The following is a 20098-nucleotide window of genomic DNA, read 5'->3' as shown; positions in this document are numbered from 1 at the left end:
AACGAAGTCTCTTATGGTGGTTCCTTAGTTAAATAATAAGCAATAAATTAGCAACTGAAGATACCTATTGAAAGATTATGCACAAATTCAAGTTTATATGAAGTAGCTCATTCAGCGCTCGCATGTCTTGTGAGATAGGGACCGCTAGAATGTTCGTTTATAGATTAGGGAACAGAAGTGGAGAACTAGCGGGCGGAAGGAAGCGGAGGAGCTGGCACCCGGAGCCGACTCTGCGTGGGCATCGGATGGTCAACACCGAGACTTCCACATTATCCAGTTATTATTGCACATTAGTAATATTGTGTGCAACGCCAGCGTTTTGCCTCAAGTGCTTCCCAATTCGGTCTCGCTATCAAAACTACTTCCGAGCTCTCTTGTAGCTCCTTCCCTGCCCCAGTGACGGTCTCCGAGTCATGTGACCTGGCCTTGGAGAAGTTCTGTAAGTGCATCTCTTGAATACATCCAGGAACCTGGGTGTTAGATGCAGTTCTGTTAGTACTTGCTGTTCAACTGTGGGTTTATCTACACTTGTTTCAATATTTACAAACAAGCTGAGAATCCACCGAGCTGAAGCCATCTGTCACAATGCCCTTGTGTATTGGATTAGCATTAATCAAGCAACGTTAGGAGAGGGTTGTGGAGGATCAATCATCACACAGTTTGAGAAATGTTGAGTTTAAAAATTGTTTTCATTGAGTATTGAAAAGCTGATATATTTTTATCTGTGAGCCTAGACTTTAAAGACAGGGCATCAAATAAAGTGGGGGGGGGGCCATCCCACAGTCACAACTCTGACCCATAATTGTTCCTTTCTGAAAGAATTACAGGGATGGAAATGGAGAGGAGTCTGAGGAAAAGAAGGTCCAGCGACAGGCTCAAAGAGGGATCCAGATCAAGGGGAGGTCCCAAGGCCTGACACTATTACTGAGGCTATGGAGCACTCACAAAAAAGGGACCTAGCATGGTCGCACTCCGCAGGACCCAGCAAGCAACTGAAAGAATCAGAGGCAGATATTTGCACCCAACCAACTGACAGAAGCAGCTGACCCCTGTTGTTGAATTAGGGAAAGACAGAACCTGTGGAGGAGGGCAACCCTGTAGGACGACCAGCAGTCTCGATTAATATGGACCCCTCGAGATCTCTCAAACACTGGACCACCAACCAAGCAGCATACACCAGCTGATATGAGGCCTCCAACACACATACAGTAGAGGACTTCCAGGTCTGTGTTCATTCAGAGATGATGCACCTAACCCTCAAGAGACTGGAGGCCCCAGGGAGTTTAGAGGTCAGGTGGGGTGGGGGTGGGGACATCCATGTGGAGACAGGGGGTTGGGGAGGAGGTATGGGACATGGAGCAGTAGGAGGGTGGATGGGGGGGAGGTGGGAATAAAATATGGAGTGTAAAATAAATAAATAAATAAATTTATTTTAGAAAGAAAAGAAAAGCTGATAGATACACGTTTCTCAAGAAAGCAGTGTCACCTGCCGCATACCACATCACTCTTTTGACACAGTCATCTCTTCACCCACAGGAGGTCATGTTACAGAATAGATACTCTGTGGCACACAATATGGGATGCTGCAACAATGCCAGATGAGTCGGACATATTAACCTGTTCTACATAGCCATATAAAAGCATTGCACATTTCTAAAATACTATATTTTAACATGGCATGTGTGAGTATTTTTCTTGAATTAATTAAGATATGTTTTTATTTCTTAATAAATAGTATTTGCACCCTGGCATTTTATTAGAAAATAATAAATATTATTTCATATATAGCTAGTCATAAATGTGCCAAAAATTTGTAAGCTATATTGTACATATTGTTTTCAAAAATCGATGCAGACCATATTTGATACAAAATGTGAAATATATTACTATCTCCTAATCATTTACAATCATTTCAAAAATAGCCATTAAGACACACTCTAGCAAAAATTCATATATGACCCAAGTACAAACTGCCTTAAGTACAAATTTATTATAAAATTCTAATCCCTACAAAGCAATTTATTTAAAAAGAATTCTATTCTTTATTTGGTCAGAAATATCTTCTTGTTTTTAAATTGAAAATGATGTCATTCCTAGTATATAAAAATCATATGTTCAAAGAATTAAGGCTGCACAAAACACCACATCCCAGCAAGAGGAAAGCATTGTGCACGGAGTATACAAGTGGATCGGCTGTGTTTACAACAGTAAAAAAAAATGACACAAAGAGTTAAAGCCAGAGATATAGCGTTAACATAAGTGCACATCTTTCCTTGATAAATACCTCCAATAACATTAACTGTGCTTCAATAAGTAAGGCTAATGTTCTGACCATCTAAGGATGTTCCTTCAGTAGTGGTACTAGGTGTGTGGGAGTGATGTCTTCAGTCCATGCGAGGGAGTGACCTGAAACACAAGGGGGAGTGGAGTTCTCTAGCAGTTAGTGGGCATTTACAGGCCTGTTGAGGAATACACCATTTAATAGGAAAGAAAACTTGCCAGACTACCAGCTACCACACTATCAGCCATCAATTTGGGTTATTGAATAATGCATATGCAAATGTAATCTTAGCCTGATGCTGTCACCTTGACACAGGACAGCAAATAATGGAGCACTTCTACCTGCTTAACACACTTATTTCATGAAATGTATTGTGTTCTGCCTCGGTAATATTAATCCCAAAGCTCGTTTGAGGTCACTTAGAAACCACTAGGCTATTTCTATAACATAATCCTGCACTCTAAAACAAATTAATTGGATGGCATTCATTATTTCTCTTTAAACTATTGAAAAAAAGCATTACTTATTCAGGATGGGTAAGAGTTAATAATTTTCTTTCAAATTTGGCATATATCATGTATTTAACTTTGTTATTTTCTCAACTACAGGTAGAACTCAACACACACACAAACACACACACAATCACAAACACACACGCCTTTTCATCAATTTGGACTTTTCTTTAAATAAACGACATATTTCACATCAAATAACATTTTGGGCTTCTTCCTAAATTACTATAATCAAAAGAGTATTAATAACCTGTGTATGAGATGGCATTTGGCGTCTGCTGAGATGTATAAAGAGACTAATGATTTTCATAAGTTCACCCTGTACCCCACCACTTTCCCAAATTGCATCTAGAAGATTTCTGGCAGAATTTTTGGGGTATCATATATAATATGATACCATCCGCAAAAAGGGAGAAATTGATTTCATTTATATTTTAATCCCTTTAATTTCCTTCTCTTGCTTTATCGTTCCAACTTGCACTATATTGAAGTAGAATAGGACGGGAGGCAGTCCTGTCTGGTTCCTGATTGTAATGGGACTGACTCAAGTTTTGCTTTCCCATTTAGGACAATGTTGGCGGTGTGTCATATAGCCTTTATTATACTGAGGTATGTTCCCTCCCACCGTATTCTCTCTAGGATTTTTATAAAGATCGAATGCTGGATTTGGTCAAATTTGCATCTCTTGAGATTGACACATGATTCTGGTCTTTAAGTGTATTTATTTGATTTATTATTTCTACTGACTTATGTAAGTTAAACCAACCCTGTATTTTCCAGGATAAAGCCAACCTGATCATGACGGAAGATCCTCTCGATTTGTGTTTGTACTTGGTGGTAGATTGGTGATTTCTGCATCTATGTTCCTCCAGGGTATCAGGTTATAGGTATCAGTCTATAGGTAGAAGGGTGTGGGCTGTATGTGCCTCTGTCTGTCTTACCAAGTTCTGGTATTAGAATCGCACAGGTTGGGTAGAACAAGTTTGGAATGTTCCTTCTGTTTCTAATATTTTTAAGAGTTTAAGGCTTGACTGTAGATCTTTGAAAGTCTGGCAGGATTCTTCTGTGAATCTCTCTGGGCTCCGGATTTTTGCTGTTGTTGTTGTTTGGGCTTTTCTGAAGGCTTTTTATTATCTTTTCAGCCTCCTCCTTTGCTGTGGGTCTGCTCAGATTGGTTTAACTTTGGTAGTTTAGATGAATCAAGAAAACAATCTATTTATTTTATATTTTCCAACTTAAAAGAGTACAAGTGTTTGAGATCATGGATGAATTCCCACTTAGGATCAGAGCAAAGGCAAGAGAACATCGACATAGCCAAGGACATGAAAGACACTACAATGAAAACCCCAGATTTCTGAAGAGGGTGAAAACATTATAGAAAATGGAAAGAATGAACCAAGTTCCCAAGCCAGTGGAATGAATATCGTGGCTATGACCATCCTATAAAAGCACTTGACAAACTTAGTGCAGTTCTACTCAATATGCGCACAGCATTCTTTGCAGAAATAGAGAGGAATCCTAAAATTCACATGGTGCCAGAAAAGCCTAAAGATAAGCAAAGCAATCTTGAGCAGAAAGAATACTAGAGGGGTTGATATCCCACACTTCAAGATATATTACAGATCTATATTAATAAAAACAATATGGTGCTGCACAGAGACAAATGTGCAGAACAATGGAATTAAACAGCCCGCCTAAAACGAGTAGCAATAACTACAGCCATCTGGTTATATCACAAAGAAGAAAAAATCCTCTGGAGAAAAGACGGCAGCTTTAACAAATGGGCCATGAAAAACTGGATCCCGCATGCAGGAGAATGACATTAGACCCAGATCAATCACTCTGCACAGAACTGGATTCAGGCAGATCAAAGAAAGCTGAAATTTGAAACACTAAAAACTGCTAGGAGAAAAACATAAGGTGTATCCTACATGATACAGGTGGAAGAAAGGACATCCTGAACAAGACCCCATTTGCCAAGGAATTAAGGCCAACGATCTACAACGGGGAGGGGCCTCATCAACTCCAAACCCTCTGTATAGCTAAGGAAACCATCAAGGACGACGAAGAAGTGCACAGAATGGGAGAGAAGCTTCCTCAGCTATACATATGAGAGAAGATTAACATCCTGACTATATCAAGAACATCTCCCCCCAAAAATGATGATCTAGGGATTACACACAGCTATTAATAGAAGAAAGAATAATGGCTACAAAGTACCTTAAAATGGCTACAAAGTATCTTACAAAGTGTTCGTCATCCTTATCCATTGGATGGAAATTATAATAACTTTGATATTGCACCAAAGGATTCTCTCTTTACAGCAAATAGACGCCATCACAGAAAACCACAACTGGACACGCGCCTCAGCAGATCATGGGTAGCCCAGTCCTGACCCGTACATCGACATCACAGCTCAGAGGGCAGAGTAGAAGAAGGGCAGCAAGACTGAAAGAGCCCGAATGCTATAAAGTCTGCTGTCAATCAGTGGCTGTATCAACAAAGCCGGAACAATAACAACATCAATGGGCATGTTAACATGAAAGTAGGATTTGTTGTGGAGCTCTACCCCTAGACTAAAAATAGCAGGCAATTATTGATTACTGGAAGAAAGAGAGTTGGTGTCTCCCAGGCACGAGTCCATTATTGACTGTCCAGTGCAGAGTAGTCAGCCTTAAAATCAGATACGCATAAACAACAAAAATGGACTCAGCAGGTGTACACACACAAATATGAATACAAATGCATTCATATTAAATATGAAAATATTATATATGCAAAATCAAAGGAAATGAGGCTACACACTGGAGAGTGGGGACACAGGGAACTGTGGAAACAAAGTGTGGAGCAGAGACTGAAGGAAAGGCCATCCAGACACTGCCCCACCTGAGGATCCATCCCTTATACAGTCACCACACTCGGACACTACTGTGGATGCCAACAAGTGCATGCTGACATGAGCCTGATATAGCTGTCTCCTGAGAGATTCTGCTAGAGCCTGACATATACAGAGGTGGATGCTCGCAGCCAACCATTGGACTGAGCACGGGGTCCCCAATGGAGGAGTTAGAGAAAGAACTGAAGGAGCTGAAGGGCTTTGAAACCCCATAGGAAGAACAACAATATCAACCAACCAGACCTCCCCAGAGCTCTCAGGGACTAAACCACCAACAACCATAGAATACACATGGAGAGACCCATGGCTCTAGCTGAATATGTAGCAGAGGATGACCTTGTAGGGCCTCAATGAGAGGAGAGGCCCTTGGTCCTGTGAAGGCTTGATGCCCCAGTGTAGGGGAATGCCAGTTCAAGGAGGTAGGAGTGAGTGGGTGGGTGGGGAGCACCCTCATAGAAGCAGACGGAGGGAGGATGGTATAGGGGATTCAGGGGGTGGAAACAGGGAAAGGGTATAACATTTAAAATATAAATAAAGAAAAATATCTAAGAAAGAGAGAGAGAGAGAAGGAGAGAAGGAGAAAGGGAGGGAGGGAGGGAGGGAGGGAGGAAGGAAGGAAGGAAGGAAGGAAGGAAGGAAGGAAGGAAGGAAGGAAGGAAGGAAGGAAGGAAGAAAAGAAAATAGGGGAAACTACATAGGACTCACTAGCACCCTCTTCAGATGGAGACATCTGTGGACACTGAACAGAGACAGTTTTTGTCTTACATCTTTAGAGCTATTTTGGAAATGGACTTCCACGAGATAAACCACATAGACAACCTCTGAGGCAGGGCCAACTGTCCTACTGTGCAGAGAGAGGATTCAAGTTTTCAGAAGAAAAAAAAATGTGAGACGTTAAATAATAAACTGAGAAAGCGTTAGGTTAAATCCTGAGTCCGTCCCAAGTTTATTATTTTTTTCCATCTGTAATGTTGTTTACAACCTTTTAAACCCACAACAATGGGTGGACGGGACATCAAAATGTGTCTGCTTTCCTACATCTTCACGCAACCATCAAAGACAACGTCTATTTCTTCAGAAGTCTTTCGAAACTTGACCTCTAAGCCGGTGGGGGAGCACTAACATGCCTGTCTAATCGTCCTCCTCTATGCGTTTCTTCTCCTCTGCACATAACTTGAATGGAGCCCTTTTTCAGCCTTGACACATCCATCACCCTGAGATGAAACCTTAATACAGAACAGTCAACAGCTCCTCCCACTGAAAATCTGTGCTCCTCCCACTGAAAACCTGGAAGTGCTGTGTCCTCTCACTGCCCTGTTGTTTTCGGAAATACTGGACACAAGAATCTTTTCATGATGTAAACAGGTCTGATGTAAACTCCAAAAGGCCCAAGCTCATTTTAGTTATCTTCCCTCCCCCCAAAATAATACTAATTGATTTTTATATACAATAAAGATGTCAAAACTTTCATTGAATATGGAAATTTTGCCAAGAATGGCTCCTCCATAATTCCTAAGGTATTGCTTTGCTTCCTCTAGTTGGGATATCCAAAGCTCTGCCATCAGTATAATCTGTTATGAACCCATACTTCTAACACTACTGCTATTATAAAATCTGGTGTTTTCCCTCACTGTCTCCCTCACGACAATTTTCTTTTTTTCTTTTTTCTTTTTTTTTTTTGGTTTTTCGAGACAGGGTTTCTCTGTATAGCCCTGGCTGTCCTGGAACTCACTTCGTAGACCAGGCTGGCCTCGAACTCAGAAATCCGCCTGCCTCTGCCTCCCGAGTGCTGGGATTAAAGGCGTGAGCCACCATGCCCAGCTGACAATTTTCTTAATAAATGTAATTTTCTTATCATTAAGTTTATCCAGTGTTCTGCAGAATCGACTCAATGTTATACATGTTAACGGGCATCCTCCATACCATAATTCTCGTTAGAACACCTGTGAGCCACACCCACATGCAGATAAATACATGGCTAAATAATTATTTTGGTTTCAGAAGTAAAAAAAATAATCATCAATATATACATATATACTTACATTCATCATCTGGGTCACTTGTTTAAAAAACAGTTCAAATACATGAATAAGTCTGTGATATAGTTTCAGAAATTAGTTTTGGGTCATCTGTTTTTATCATAATCTTCTACAAATTCCACAAGAATCATTGCTTCCATTTTAACTACTTGCTCATTGTTTTAGTAAATTTACTGAGTATAACCTGATATAATTGCAAGGACTTTAGACAACTTCCATAGGTAAGAAAAATGAGAAGATCTTAGGATCCTCAAACCACAGTAACTTGAACTGGAGATTTCCATCTAAAGGGACTGGCAAGGTCACCAGAGGTATCTTGGCCAAGTCTTCACAAGTGCACAGGTCTCCATTCCATCCGTGTGAGCAGAGGCACTCCCTGCCACTGAGTACATCCCTAATTCCTCTGAAGCTGCATAAATGAGTGGCTGTGTTTTCTTAACTAGACCTGGTCACCTGGAACATGAGATGGGGTGAGTTTTGTAAATACTCCTGAGCAACAGGGCTACATTCAGGGATGCTCAGGTGATATAGGTGATATAGGTGAGCCGCTGCAAGTGCATGCATGTATACTCTTGCATGCAGAGAGTTGGCATGTTCCTTCATGGTGTTAGGCTTGTGGGTCCCAGAACCACTATTCAGCAGACAGTCTAACACCAAACCAAAGACTTACAGTCTACATCCCCTAAGGCAGCTCCATCCGTAATGTATCCGTAACTTAAATGATGAAGTGTCAAACTTCTGATCAAGGGAGTGTGGTAGTAGCCACAGGCCCGCACTCTACCCTCCTCGAGAACAGATGGTGGCTTTAACAGTCAGATTCAAAGGTAGCTTCTGCAAGGATACGCTCTGTCACTAGAGGGCAGAAGCCATTCACAGGAAGAACACAGCAAGCGTTCTCTGTGCATGGAGGGGAGATTTTCCAGTGTCAAAGTAGCCAGAGTAACAGATGAAGGTCTGGTTTGAATGGTAACACAACTTGCTTATGTCTAGAGCCTGGAAAAACATTGTTAAGATATAAGTGAAAAACATTAGCTGGAACGTCGTTTTAGATGACGTAAGAGGCCTATTAAATTGTGATTGAAAGCCATTAAGAATAGTTGCTGTACCTTATAGGTGGAACAACAATATGAACTAACCAGTACCCCCAGAGCTCGTGTCTCTAGCTGCATATGTATCGAAAGATGGCCTAGTCGGCCATCACTGGAAAGAGAGGCCCCTTGGTCTTGCAAACTTTATATGCCTCAGTACAGGGGAATGCCAGGGCCAAGAAACGGGAGTGGGTGGGTAGGGGAGCAGGGCCGGGGGAGGGTATAGAGAACTTTCAGGATAGCATTTGAAATGTATATAAAGAAAATATCTAATAAAAATAATAATAATAAAAAGAATAGTTGCTGTTCTTATAGAGGACACATTCAGTACCCATAGAGGCAGCTCACAACCACTGGAGGGGAGCTCCCTCTTCTGGCCTCTAAGGGCACCCACACAGGTAGAGCATGCACGTATACATGCACATAAAATAATTAAAATGAAGTACATCTTTAAGTAGAACAATTATGGTACTCACAATTGACATCAGTGTCAGCACATAGTGCTGCAAATTCTGCCCATGATGGTGAACCATCTTAGCATCGGCTGTAACCATAACTTCAACGTATCTTGGGTATGATAAAAAACGCTTATTCCTGGAATGTAACTGGCTCCGTTCACCTTCCAATCTGAACACCGCTTCCTCTTCGATGTTAACATCTCCAGTCGTGTTTCTGGAGCTCTGAGAGGGCAAAGCAGTTTTCTCCATTTGATTTTCTGAGAAGAAGGATACAACAATGCAGTGTGAAGTCCTTAAACTGGAAGCGGTTTGTGTGTCGCACAAAAAACGGAGCAGACACGCCCGGAGCACGTGCACTGTGGGCTTTGCTCTTCACAGCCAGTGGTTTACAGAGCTCAGATTTTCAGAGCTATACAAGCAACGCTGAATCTTAGCATTACTTTTAACAGCTCTGGCTACTTGGAAATATTTATTTACCAAGAAGTATCAAGCAATCCCTGTTTTCCCCAGGAAGCAGACTAGATTCTTAAGTGGCTGCTAGCATTCAGTCTCGTTATATAGCAGTCACGTGCTGTCTGGTGTCATTTCATAGAATATGGATTAAAACAAACGTTGGCTGCACAGTATTTAAAAGCAACAGCACTAATGTGCCTTAATAGAATCATGTCCCAAGAGGCCTCAACTCAAACAAAACCATCAACTGCTGATATAAAATGTATGACACTGACCATATGACATGCCTGGCGACTTGCATTGTTTGCATACGTAGAAAGTGATTTGATACTGTAATCATAGGAACTACTATTAAGTACTATATAAAGAAACTGCATTTAAATAGCTGATTATTTATGCTTATGTCAAATGTTCCTGAATGGCATGCCTGTGTGTGCTATATCTTCCTTCCTTCCTTCCTTCCTTCCTTCCTTCCTTCCTTCCTTCCTTCCTTATTTCCTTCCTTCCTTCCTTATTTCCTTCCTTCCTTCCTTCCCTCCCTCCCTCCCTCCCTCCTTCCCTCCCTCCCTCCCTCATTCCTTCCTTCCCTCCCTCCCTCCTTCCTTCCTTCCTTCCCTCCCTCCCTCCCTCCCTCCCTCCCTCCCTCCCTCCCTCCCTCCCTCCCTCCTTCCTTCCTTCCTTCCTTCCCTCCTTCTTTCCTTCCTTCTTTCCTTTCATCCTTCCTTCCTTCCCTCTCTTTTCTTTTCTGCTCTCATCTTCTGTTGATTTTCCTGAAATTGACGGGTTGTTGTATTTTCAACAGAAAAGGGAACAAGGAGTGAGGTAAAAAAGAAATTATAATGCCTAAGTTATTTATAAACCAAATAATCAACAATCAGGATATTGTTGCAATATGATTCCATGTGTGCATGTGTGAGTGTGTGTCTGGGCAAGTGTGTGTAGGTATATGTGTGTGTGTCTGTGTGTGTGTGCTGTGCATGTGTGTAATGATTTACTCCATTTGAATATGAATGGAGCCATTTGGGGATAGTAGACAATCCAAGCCACTAAGCACTTTCCATCATCTTTAACACCTGTCTTTTGTATGACTGTGTGTTCAGTTATGAACACTGCTCCCTGTTTTCTTTCCCCTGGGATCCATCACCCACCAAGGATCACTGAACACCTGCTGGCCTGGAGAAGATCCCAGATACCCTAATACATACAAAGCTCTGGCCATCGGGAAAGGCTGAAGGTTTATGTTTCAATATATTCACTTGTTTCCAGGTTATTGAAAATAAACTTTTCTGAGCATTTATACACATCAAGAATGTTTAGGAAGTGAGGTGCACACATCACCTTATAAAGCTTACATACCAGGGAAGGGGACAGAAGCACAAACATAAAGATAAAATTTTAGGTTCTTTGAGTGCTTTGATAATATTCAACCAAGTGACAAATTGGTTTATTCCACCTCGCAGGCTGGCTAACATTTGGAAGTTGGTACTGCCAAGCACTGCTGTAACTTCACGGAAAAGCCATCAGGCAAGTTTCATACATGCTCACCCCATAGACTGCAATTCCATAACTCAGCAAGCTCCTCTGAGTCGCATGAAGACGTCACAGCAGATACAGAGACAAGAAAACCAGACTAAAGACGTGCAGAAATGCACTCTCTCTTATACTGCCAAGCAATCCCCAGCAAGGTAGTCAAGACCACTCAAACTACAAAACAGACTAAAACCCAACTCAACACCCAAAGGAATGCAGAAACCGTGGAACTTTTAAAGAAGAAAGTTTTCATGATGTCAGATTTGCGATGAGTCCTTGAATGTGAAGTCAGACGTCAAAGGAAGAAAGATAAAGCCGGAGAATTCGGACCTTGTCACATAGCAACCTTGAAAAGAAGCAATGACACTCACTCCTTATCTCACAAGAGAGAAGTCCAACAGCCACACACTCGAAAAAGAAGAGGTGCTGCCATTGTCTGCCCATCCTCAGTACGAGCACTGGTAAGTAAGCACGGCCTTCAGGTCTAAAGACCTGGTCCGGGAGAGTGTGTCGAGCCCTCCAGGCTGCCATGTGCCAATGAGGTACATGAAACATGAAAAGAAACATGAAAGAGCAGCGTAACTCACTAACTGACACTATATTATCCACGCATACCTCAGTTTACTAGTGTGCGACTTGAAATAATCCAAAGAATACAATGATGGAAAAAGAACAGAACAATGTATTAAAATCTACAGACTCATATTTCATTAACACACGGAGGCCTGAGTCTTGCCAGTACAGGTGAAGGGCACGAGAAAGGTTAAGTGTAGCGTGCCTTTATGTTGGTAAAAATTAAAATTAGGCATACGCTTTTAAAAGATACATGGGTATATCAATATCACATTTTCAAAAGCCAAGGAAATTAGAACCTGGGAACTGGAATAATCTTTGCTTCCGATGCTGAAAGGCAGTGGAGAGAATGAGGCAGAGAGAAGTGCAGTTATCTTCAAGCCTTTAGGCTTCATTGGTGCATATGCTCTTGAATATGCAGACCAGAATTAACAAGTCAAGTACATCAAAGAAATTCCCACTATAGCAGTCTGAGAGCTGGCATGACTATCACATTCTATTGTCCTGATAATGCTTGCTAATGCAGTAAGATAATAAAATTAAACACACAGTATGACCATTAAGGAGATGGTTTCCAACTTTTTAAAAGTCGATTGAACACCTGAAAACATTCTGTAACTAAAAATCCCAAGAGGCTGAATGTAAAACTCTGTAAATCGCCTGCCCTCCACACAGAATTAAGTAAATCATAGACATGAAATAGTCAAGAAGAGCATGAACTGAGATTTGGCATGGAATATTTAAAAGTAGGAACTTCAGAGGCATGGACATTTTTACCCCATTATTTGGAAATTCTATTACCAAAATATACAGATACATATTAGTAAACTGTACATAACTGGACAAAACTGTATAGAAATGCTTAGCCCAGCAGTAACAGTATGGCATAGGAAACAGATATTAACTTAGTATTTCAGTATCCTTCAATGACTACAAGTGTATGTTATTATTAAATTTTGAGAAATTAAAATAGTCCCTACTAATATAGCATCTATTCATATTTCACAAGCTAAAAGCTACATTCCATTGCCTTTTCTTGGTATTTATCCCTAAGCATTGTGGCTAATGAGAAAGTGACCTCGGTAAATACCTTCCATAAATAGCCATCCCTCAAAGCACATTTGCTACCTAGCATAGTGGCACATGTCTGAAATACCAGCACTTGGGTGACAGGGCAGAAATATCGGAAGTTCAAGGCTATCCTCCGTTACTTACCAAATTTGAGACCAGCCTGGGCTACATGAGACTCGGTCTCAAAATATCAGGCCATGTTAGCCAAATCCATGACATCATTTCTTTGCCACGCTTCCCAGTTTATTTCTGTTCCATCAAGTCAAGACTAAAACTGATTCTTGCCCTTTATTCTTAGCAAGTATATATTACAGCATGAAACCCATTTAGATGAACCCCAACGACGAGGTCACCAGCATCTTACTAGAATATAAAATCTTTAACATTTATGCCAGTGATAATGGCCCACAGAGCAATATATCAATTAATAGCTACAAAATGTACATTGCTCAAAATTATCATTATACAACAATGTGATTAGAGATTTGTACCTGAATATCAAGCTGCTACCTCATGCTCATGATTTTTCTTCCCCAGTTTTCAGCTTCTGGCATCTACAGATATCAGCAATAGCTTCCTGCGTCCCACAACTGAGTCACCCACAGCACAGAACCACTGGGATGTGTGCCCTCCCCCACCCTAGGTTCTAGCCACCTCTTCTTTATCATTTCTCCTTCAAATGCTTCTTGCATTACTCTTGTCTTCAATTGCACACTATTTTATTCATTGGTTGAAATTAAAATGCAATCAGTCCTTTTTGAAAAACAATTATGCCTCTGAATTCATTAAGGTATTCTGTGTCTTAGAACTCTCAGCACAAAGACTACAAACAGTAGATTTTTAAAATAGCCTTTCAAACAGTCTAGCCATTTCAATTCCCCATCCCTCCATTCATGGTTAAGTCCACTTCTAAGTAAACACTCTCTCGTGTCATCCTCACTCAAGATGAAAGCAGGTATGTCCTCACTGGGAGATTGCCTGCAGGATAAATTCTAAGTCCTTCTCAAGAGGTCACCACTACGCACCATCACCTCACCACGCTGTGAATTCCCTAGTGAGTGAGAACAAGGTTGGGCAATGAGTTCTCCTAAATTCAGTAAGTGCTCGTGGAGATTAGGGAGAAGATGAAGAAGAAGAAAAGATAATAGAGGAGAGAGAAGAAAGACAAAGCAAGGGGAAGACAGGAATGGTTTGAGGAATAAGACAGAAGAGCATTGTAGGTTGCAACTTCAGCATTAAGGAAAATACAAATGAGGTATAGACCAGAGTCCACTACAAGACAGACCCACACTGCCTGAGACATTCCCAGTACCAACCCCAGTGCTGTTATCTGTGCACAGGCAGTCTGTATTTGACCAGAAGAAAACTATACCATGATTCTCCAAAGCACAGAACCATTAAGTCAGGGCATAAAATAAAATTCTGTTTAATTTAAAGTATCAGCATTTGAAATCACTGTTGAATGCACCAAAGCTTAAAGAATTGTGGGCTTTTTCAAGTAAGATATGACCATATTAGATATTATGTCACCATATTTCCTCATGGTTTAAGTTGTATTCTGGTTCTATATATGTCGTAGGTCTCCATGCTATTGAACTAATACTGTGAATAATAACTACAAATGTTTACTGTGTTGATTATTTATCAAGTGATAGTTCAAGCCCTGTATGCTTACCTCCTTAGTATTAACAAGAAGCCTTTAAGAAATAACCACTATGATTAGAACCACTTTATTAATGAAGGAAATTAGGAAGAGAAAGGTTAAGTGTAGTGGCCATGGTCACATAGAAAATAAAATAGAGGTCTGGGGCATCATTTTTAAAGGGTGTTGAATAGCATAGAACCACAAAAACCTACCAGTCTCTAAGCTTTCTCATTCTTGAACAACTCAAGAACATACTTTACGAGTTATGAATTATAGTTTGTGCATTTTTAGAAGAATGTAACAGATTAATACATGGACCCTCATCTACTGGTAATAAACTTGCAGAAGAGTGTGGACTTGACTTTGTGAAATAAAAAAATGATTCCATCATCTGCCTTCCCCACAGCCTTGGATCAGTTACTATTGCTGGACAAATTTTAAAACACATAGACATGTGACAGGAGTTGAGGGAAATTTTCATAGCCAGCAAGTGAATACCATAACAAAGGCGTGAACTCAGGTTTTCTCAGAATAGGCTTCCAAACTGAATGGAACATCACATGACTCTGCTAATGTCTATATGTGGCACCACATGGAATGAGAAGAATTTAGCAACAATGTCACCATGAAAAAGTATTACTTCATGGAGACAAAAAAAAAAGAGAAAGAGAGAGAGAGAGAACTATCTAGTCATCCCTATGAAAACATGGGTCTCATCTTTCTCTCACACCAGAAACAGAGAACTGAGCTATGACATAGATATTAAATTTGGTAGTTTGGGAGGAGAATGATTTGAGACCAATCAACTACTGACACTTTATCCAGCAGCCCTGCAAAAGTATACTGAAGTACTCTTTCTTTGATTAAAGAAATTCTCTTATGTCCACAGTTAACTTCCTAAGTGATACTAAGAAGTTTTATTATAGATGTGGAATTTCATCAAGAACTACTGGGTAGGAGCTAGAGTAAAGGACTTGGAGGTCCTTTTTTTTTTTTTTGAGAAAACCCATGTTCTGTTCCCAACTCCCATATTACAAGCTCATAACCACTTGTAACGTCAGTTCAAAGGGATCTGGTGCCCACTTCTGGACTCTGATCACACCAGAAACATATGTAGTGCACACACATACATTTAGATAAGCATGGTTATCCATAAGTAAATGGTTTTAAATATTATTTCATTCCAGAGATCCAGAAATGTTCAGTTACCTCAATAGATGTAAAAAAAAAAACAATGAGCTTTTAAAGCTTTGAAGAAACCAACAAGCCTTTATAATAAAAATTCTAGAGATCACAGAGTTGGAGAGAACATGTCCCAGCATAATAAAGACCACATATTACAACTCTATAGTAATCATGATGTAGATGGTGATAACATAAATACATTCCTACTAAAATCAGGAATAAGACACGCTGTTACCATTCCTACATAATATAACGTTAGCTGTCCTAGCTACAGCAATAATGCAAAAACATAAAAATAAAAAATAAAAAGTGAAAATTTTGGACAGAAAGAACCCCAGCTATTCTTATTTTCAGAATACTAAAAATTAGAAAAAAAAAGAATAAGAAAATTATGTTAAGGTTATCTTATGAATAATTTGTATCAAATTCTAGTTGGCAAAAACTAGAATCTTGGCTTCCTTTTCGTGAGTAACACATCCCAAGCTTAAGTAGCAGAAAGCCAGAGATTCAGGTTTACCTCACTGAACATGGGCAACTGGTTATGTGTTTTGGGAGCCAGATATAAAGCTATAAAACAAGATGTATGGCCGATTAGTGACCTCATAGTTATGTATTCTTTAAAAGAATATGTAGTGTAGTGTAGCATAGTGTTGAATTGCGTTCAGTGTCCTGCACACACTAAACATGAATCGTAGTACTGAGTCACACCTCATCCTTCCTGTTTCATCTTAGGATAGAGTCATAACAAGTTTCCCAGTCTGGCCTTGAACCTACTTTATAGCTAATCCAGTCTGGACATGAACTTCCAATTTTTTTTCCTATGTTCAGACTATAAAATAGCCTATGCCACCAATCCTCGTTAAAAATTGAAATATTTGTGACTCTGTATATTTTCTCAGTTCACAAATGCATTTCCTTATAAATCATCTCTGCATGTATGTATTCATAAGTCTTCAAGGTCATTCTCTCTATTACCTGTTGAGTAAATCTAACTGACTAACGATTGTATACAACAGAACAATGTCCGTTCACAGCACGTGCCCTACAAGCTGTCGTCAGTTCATTGAGTCCCATCAGTAAACTCCCATTTGCATGGCTCTTCTCCTATGTAAAAGGAACCCACTAGAAACCAAATCCAGTCATGAGAAATCATTACCAAATGGGTTGTTGAAAAAAAAGTGGGGGCTTAAGGTTCGTGTCACCCTGCTTTGCGGAGGATCTTTCTGTGTGCCCTAGTGTCTGTTTTTCCTGACCTCTGATAAAAGCCTTCCTTTACTGGGAAAGAAATAAAAAAAAGAGAAAAAAATGAAAGAAAGAGGGAGAGAGGGAGGTTGGAGGAAGGGAAGAGAAGAAATCAAGAGGAAATGAAACCCAAGGGCCTTGTGCCAATCAATGATTAGATAAAACATCTGTTTACCTTGGGCTACACATAAATAATTTTGATGAAATTCAACATCTACTCCTATTGGAAATCATTAGCAAACTAAGTACCTGGCATAGTAACTTAAATAAGCTATGAAGTTAGAAGGAAATCTTTAGTCAGCAAAGGGTACCTAAGATAAACCTAGACCAGACAACGTATGTATCAGTAAAGGTTGAAATCGTTCCTATTTCACGACTGGTAATGAGACAAGAATTTTCATTACAATTATTCCTATGGACTAGTCTAGCAATTTCACTAATGAAATAAACCATGAAAATACAAGACTAAAAGGTTAGAATGCAATATATAGAACTGCTGGGTTATTTATTTATAATCCTAAAAGAAAAAGCAAATTAATTAAATGTTGCTAACTTGCCTAATATAAAGGCCAACAGGAGATCTGCACTGTTGTATAAAAGGAATGAATACAAACATCATTATAAAATTATCAAGTGTGTAATAATATAAATGTTGTAAACAATATATTCACGTAATACCCAGAAAACTAAGAAAAATATACAACATTATAACAAGAAAAATCTACAAAATATTTAGATAATTAAAAAATAGATATGTAATAGAACATACTCATAGGCAAGTAGACACTACATATAATGACATCATCACTTCACTGGGCCTGAGAAGATGGCTCGGTGGTTGAGAGTGTATGCTTCTCTTACAGAAGAACCAAGTTCAGTTCCCAGCACCCATGTGTGGAGGCTTACAACCACCTGTAACTCCAGCTCCAAGGGCTCTGGCTTCATCTTTTAGCCTCCATGGGTACCTACACTCATGTACACACACACACACACTCATGTACACACACACTCATGTACACACACACACACACACACACACACACACTCCCATTCTAAAAGCAAATCTTTACAAGAGGTATCATTTGACCAAACCATTTTATTGATGAAATAAAATCTAATCTAAATCTCTTCTTTTCCTCTTTAAAAATTAAATTCAGCAAGCGAATTGTAAAGTTTCTATATCCGTTTCTAGGATTGAGATGCACCCTCCCCTCCACCTACCCCCCCCCCAAAAAATCTGAAATCTCATGAGCAGCCACCTCCCATACACAATGAACTAGAGAGCAGAGCTTTGGTAGTCTGAGACATATGACAATTCTGATGTAAGGGTGCTCAAGGGACCAGTGAGAGGAACACAGAGTGGAGACAATCACACACATATGGGACTATTTGAGAAAGCCTAGGAAGTGTGGCCTTATTGGAAAAGGTGCATGAGGTTTCACTGTCAGTTAGTCTCTCTCTCTCTCTCTCTCTCCCTCTTTCTCCCCACCTCTCTCTTTCTTTCTGAGCCTCTCTCTGTCCCTCTCCCTCCCTTTCTCTCTCCCTCTCCCTTCTCATCCCCTCCCCCTTCTCTCTCTTTCTCTCTGTCCCTCTTCTTCCACCTTCCCATCCCCCTCCCCCCTCTCTTTCTCCATGTCCCCATCCCTTGCCCTCTCCCTCTCCCTCTTTCTCTCCCTCTAAAACCATAAGCTCCCAAAACTGTTTCTTCTGAATATTGCCTTGGTCATAGTGTTTCACACGGTAATAAAAAGATAACTAAGACAATGACCTTCAACAAGAGGGATTAGGAATGGCCAAGTCAGGCCAGACCAAGTAATTAGAAACTTTTTCTTGACCCCTGTTAAACTACCCAGGAAAGGAACTCCCAGTCAGCTGATTGGTATAATAATGAAATCTCTTAATTAGGCTTCCATACACATTACACTGAGTTTGTTCTTCCTTTCCTTATGGCATGGTATCGCACTATCATCCGATGTCCCATATTCCCCTTATTGTTGCCTTTCAGTGCTCTAGATGGTCCAAGCACTTCCTCAACTACAGTGTGCATACACTTCCACTTCCATACAACATACTTTCCATTCTTCCTCTTTCCCAGACAAATTATTCAACTTTTGTACTTCAGATAACGTACTATTACTCAAACAGATTTTCTGTGACTGATACATCCAGGCTGGGTGCATCCCGTACTAGGCTTCAACACACCTTCTACAGAAAAGTTATTTTGATACCAAAATTCCTCAACTATTTTTTAAATATTTTTAAAGATTTATTTATTTATTTATGCATATGAGTACACTGTAGCTGTGCAGATGGTTGTGAGCCTTCATGTGGTTGTTGGGAATTGAATTTTAGGATCTCTGCTCACGCTGGTCAGCCCTGCTCGCTCCAATCAGCCCCGCTTGCTCAGTCTCTGCTCGCTCTGGCCCAAAGATTTATTATAAATAAGTACACTGTAGCTGTCTTCAGACCCACCAGAAGAGGGCGTCATATCCCATTATAGATGGTTGTGAGCCACCATGTGGTTGCTGGGATTTGAACTCAAGACCTTCAGAAGAGCAGTCAGTGCTTTTAACAGCTGAGCCATCTCTCCAGCCTCAATTCCCCAACTATTTAACCCCAGTGTTATTTTATGCAAACTGTTATGGGAAGAATATGAAAAATGAAACACAGCCTATCATTTTGTGTTATAGAAGAGAGAATATAAAATTTAAAGCTGAGAGGTGAGATGATAAAGGCATACCCAAGCTTAGAAATAACTCAAGACAGATGGACACTAACTGGTAAGCTATTTTGTCATCTTGGATTCTAAATCCCACATTGTAAGCTTGTAGAAATGTTGGCAGGTACACTAACCATGAAAGAACAAATAGACATAAATGATAATAGAGTTGACTATTGATTTGCAATAAATAAATAAATAAATAAGTACCACTGTCTCTATAGGCCACAGTTAGTATGAGAGACAAAAATTAAGGAGCCACTATTATTTTATCTCTATGTATCAAGAGCACCCAGGTATTCATTTAACTGGTTATAGTTTTAATTTGAAAAAAAATACTATGTTGCTGTGGAAGAAAAATATTTGAAGTTAAACATCTTCTAAGAATGACCACTGGGCGTGGTGG

General features: G+C 40.0%; 1 protein-coding gene across 1 annotated transcript in view; it reads right to left on the bottom strand.

The window, feature by feature from the left end:
* Adamts20 (ADAM metallopeptidase with thrombospondin type 1 motif 20) overlaps positions 1-20098 on the bottom strand; it is a 124696-nt gene that overhangs the window by 89905 nt on the left and 14693 nt on the right. Inside the window, exon 4 of the mRNA XM_021183238.2 lies at positions 9293-9531. Within this exon, the coding sequence (XP_021038897.1) occupies positions 9293-9531 (239 nt within the window). The remainder of the gene's footprint in view (positions 1-9292; positions 9532-20098) is intronic.

The sequence above is a fragment of the Mus caroli genome, unplaced genomic scaffold (genome assembly GCF_978045245.1).
Source record: "Mus caroli unplaced genomic scaffold, Mus_caroli_1 scaffold_16, whole genome shotgun sequence".
In the NCBI taxonomy this organism is placed as follows: Eukaryota; Metazoa; Chordata; class Mammalia; order Rodentia; family Muridae; genus Mus; species Mus caroli.
Note: the sequence above shows the minus strand (reverse complement) of the source record. Positions and strands in the feature narration are given on the sequence as shown.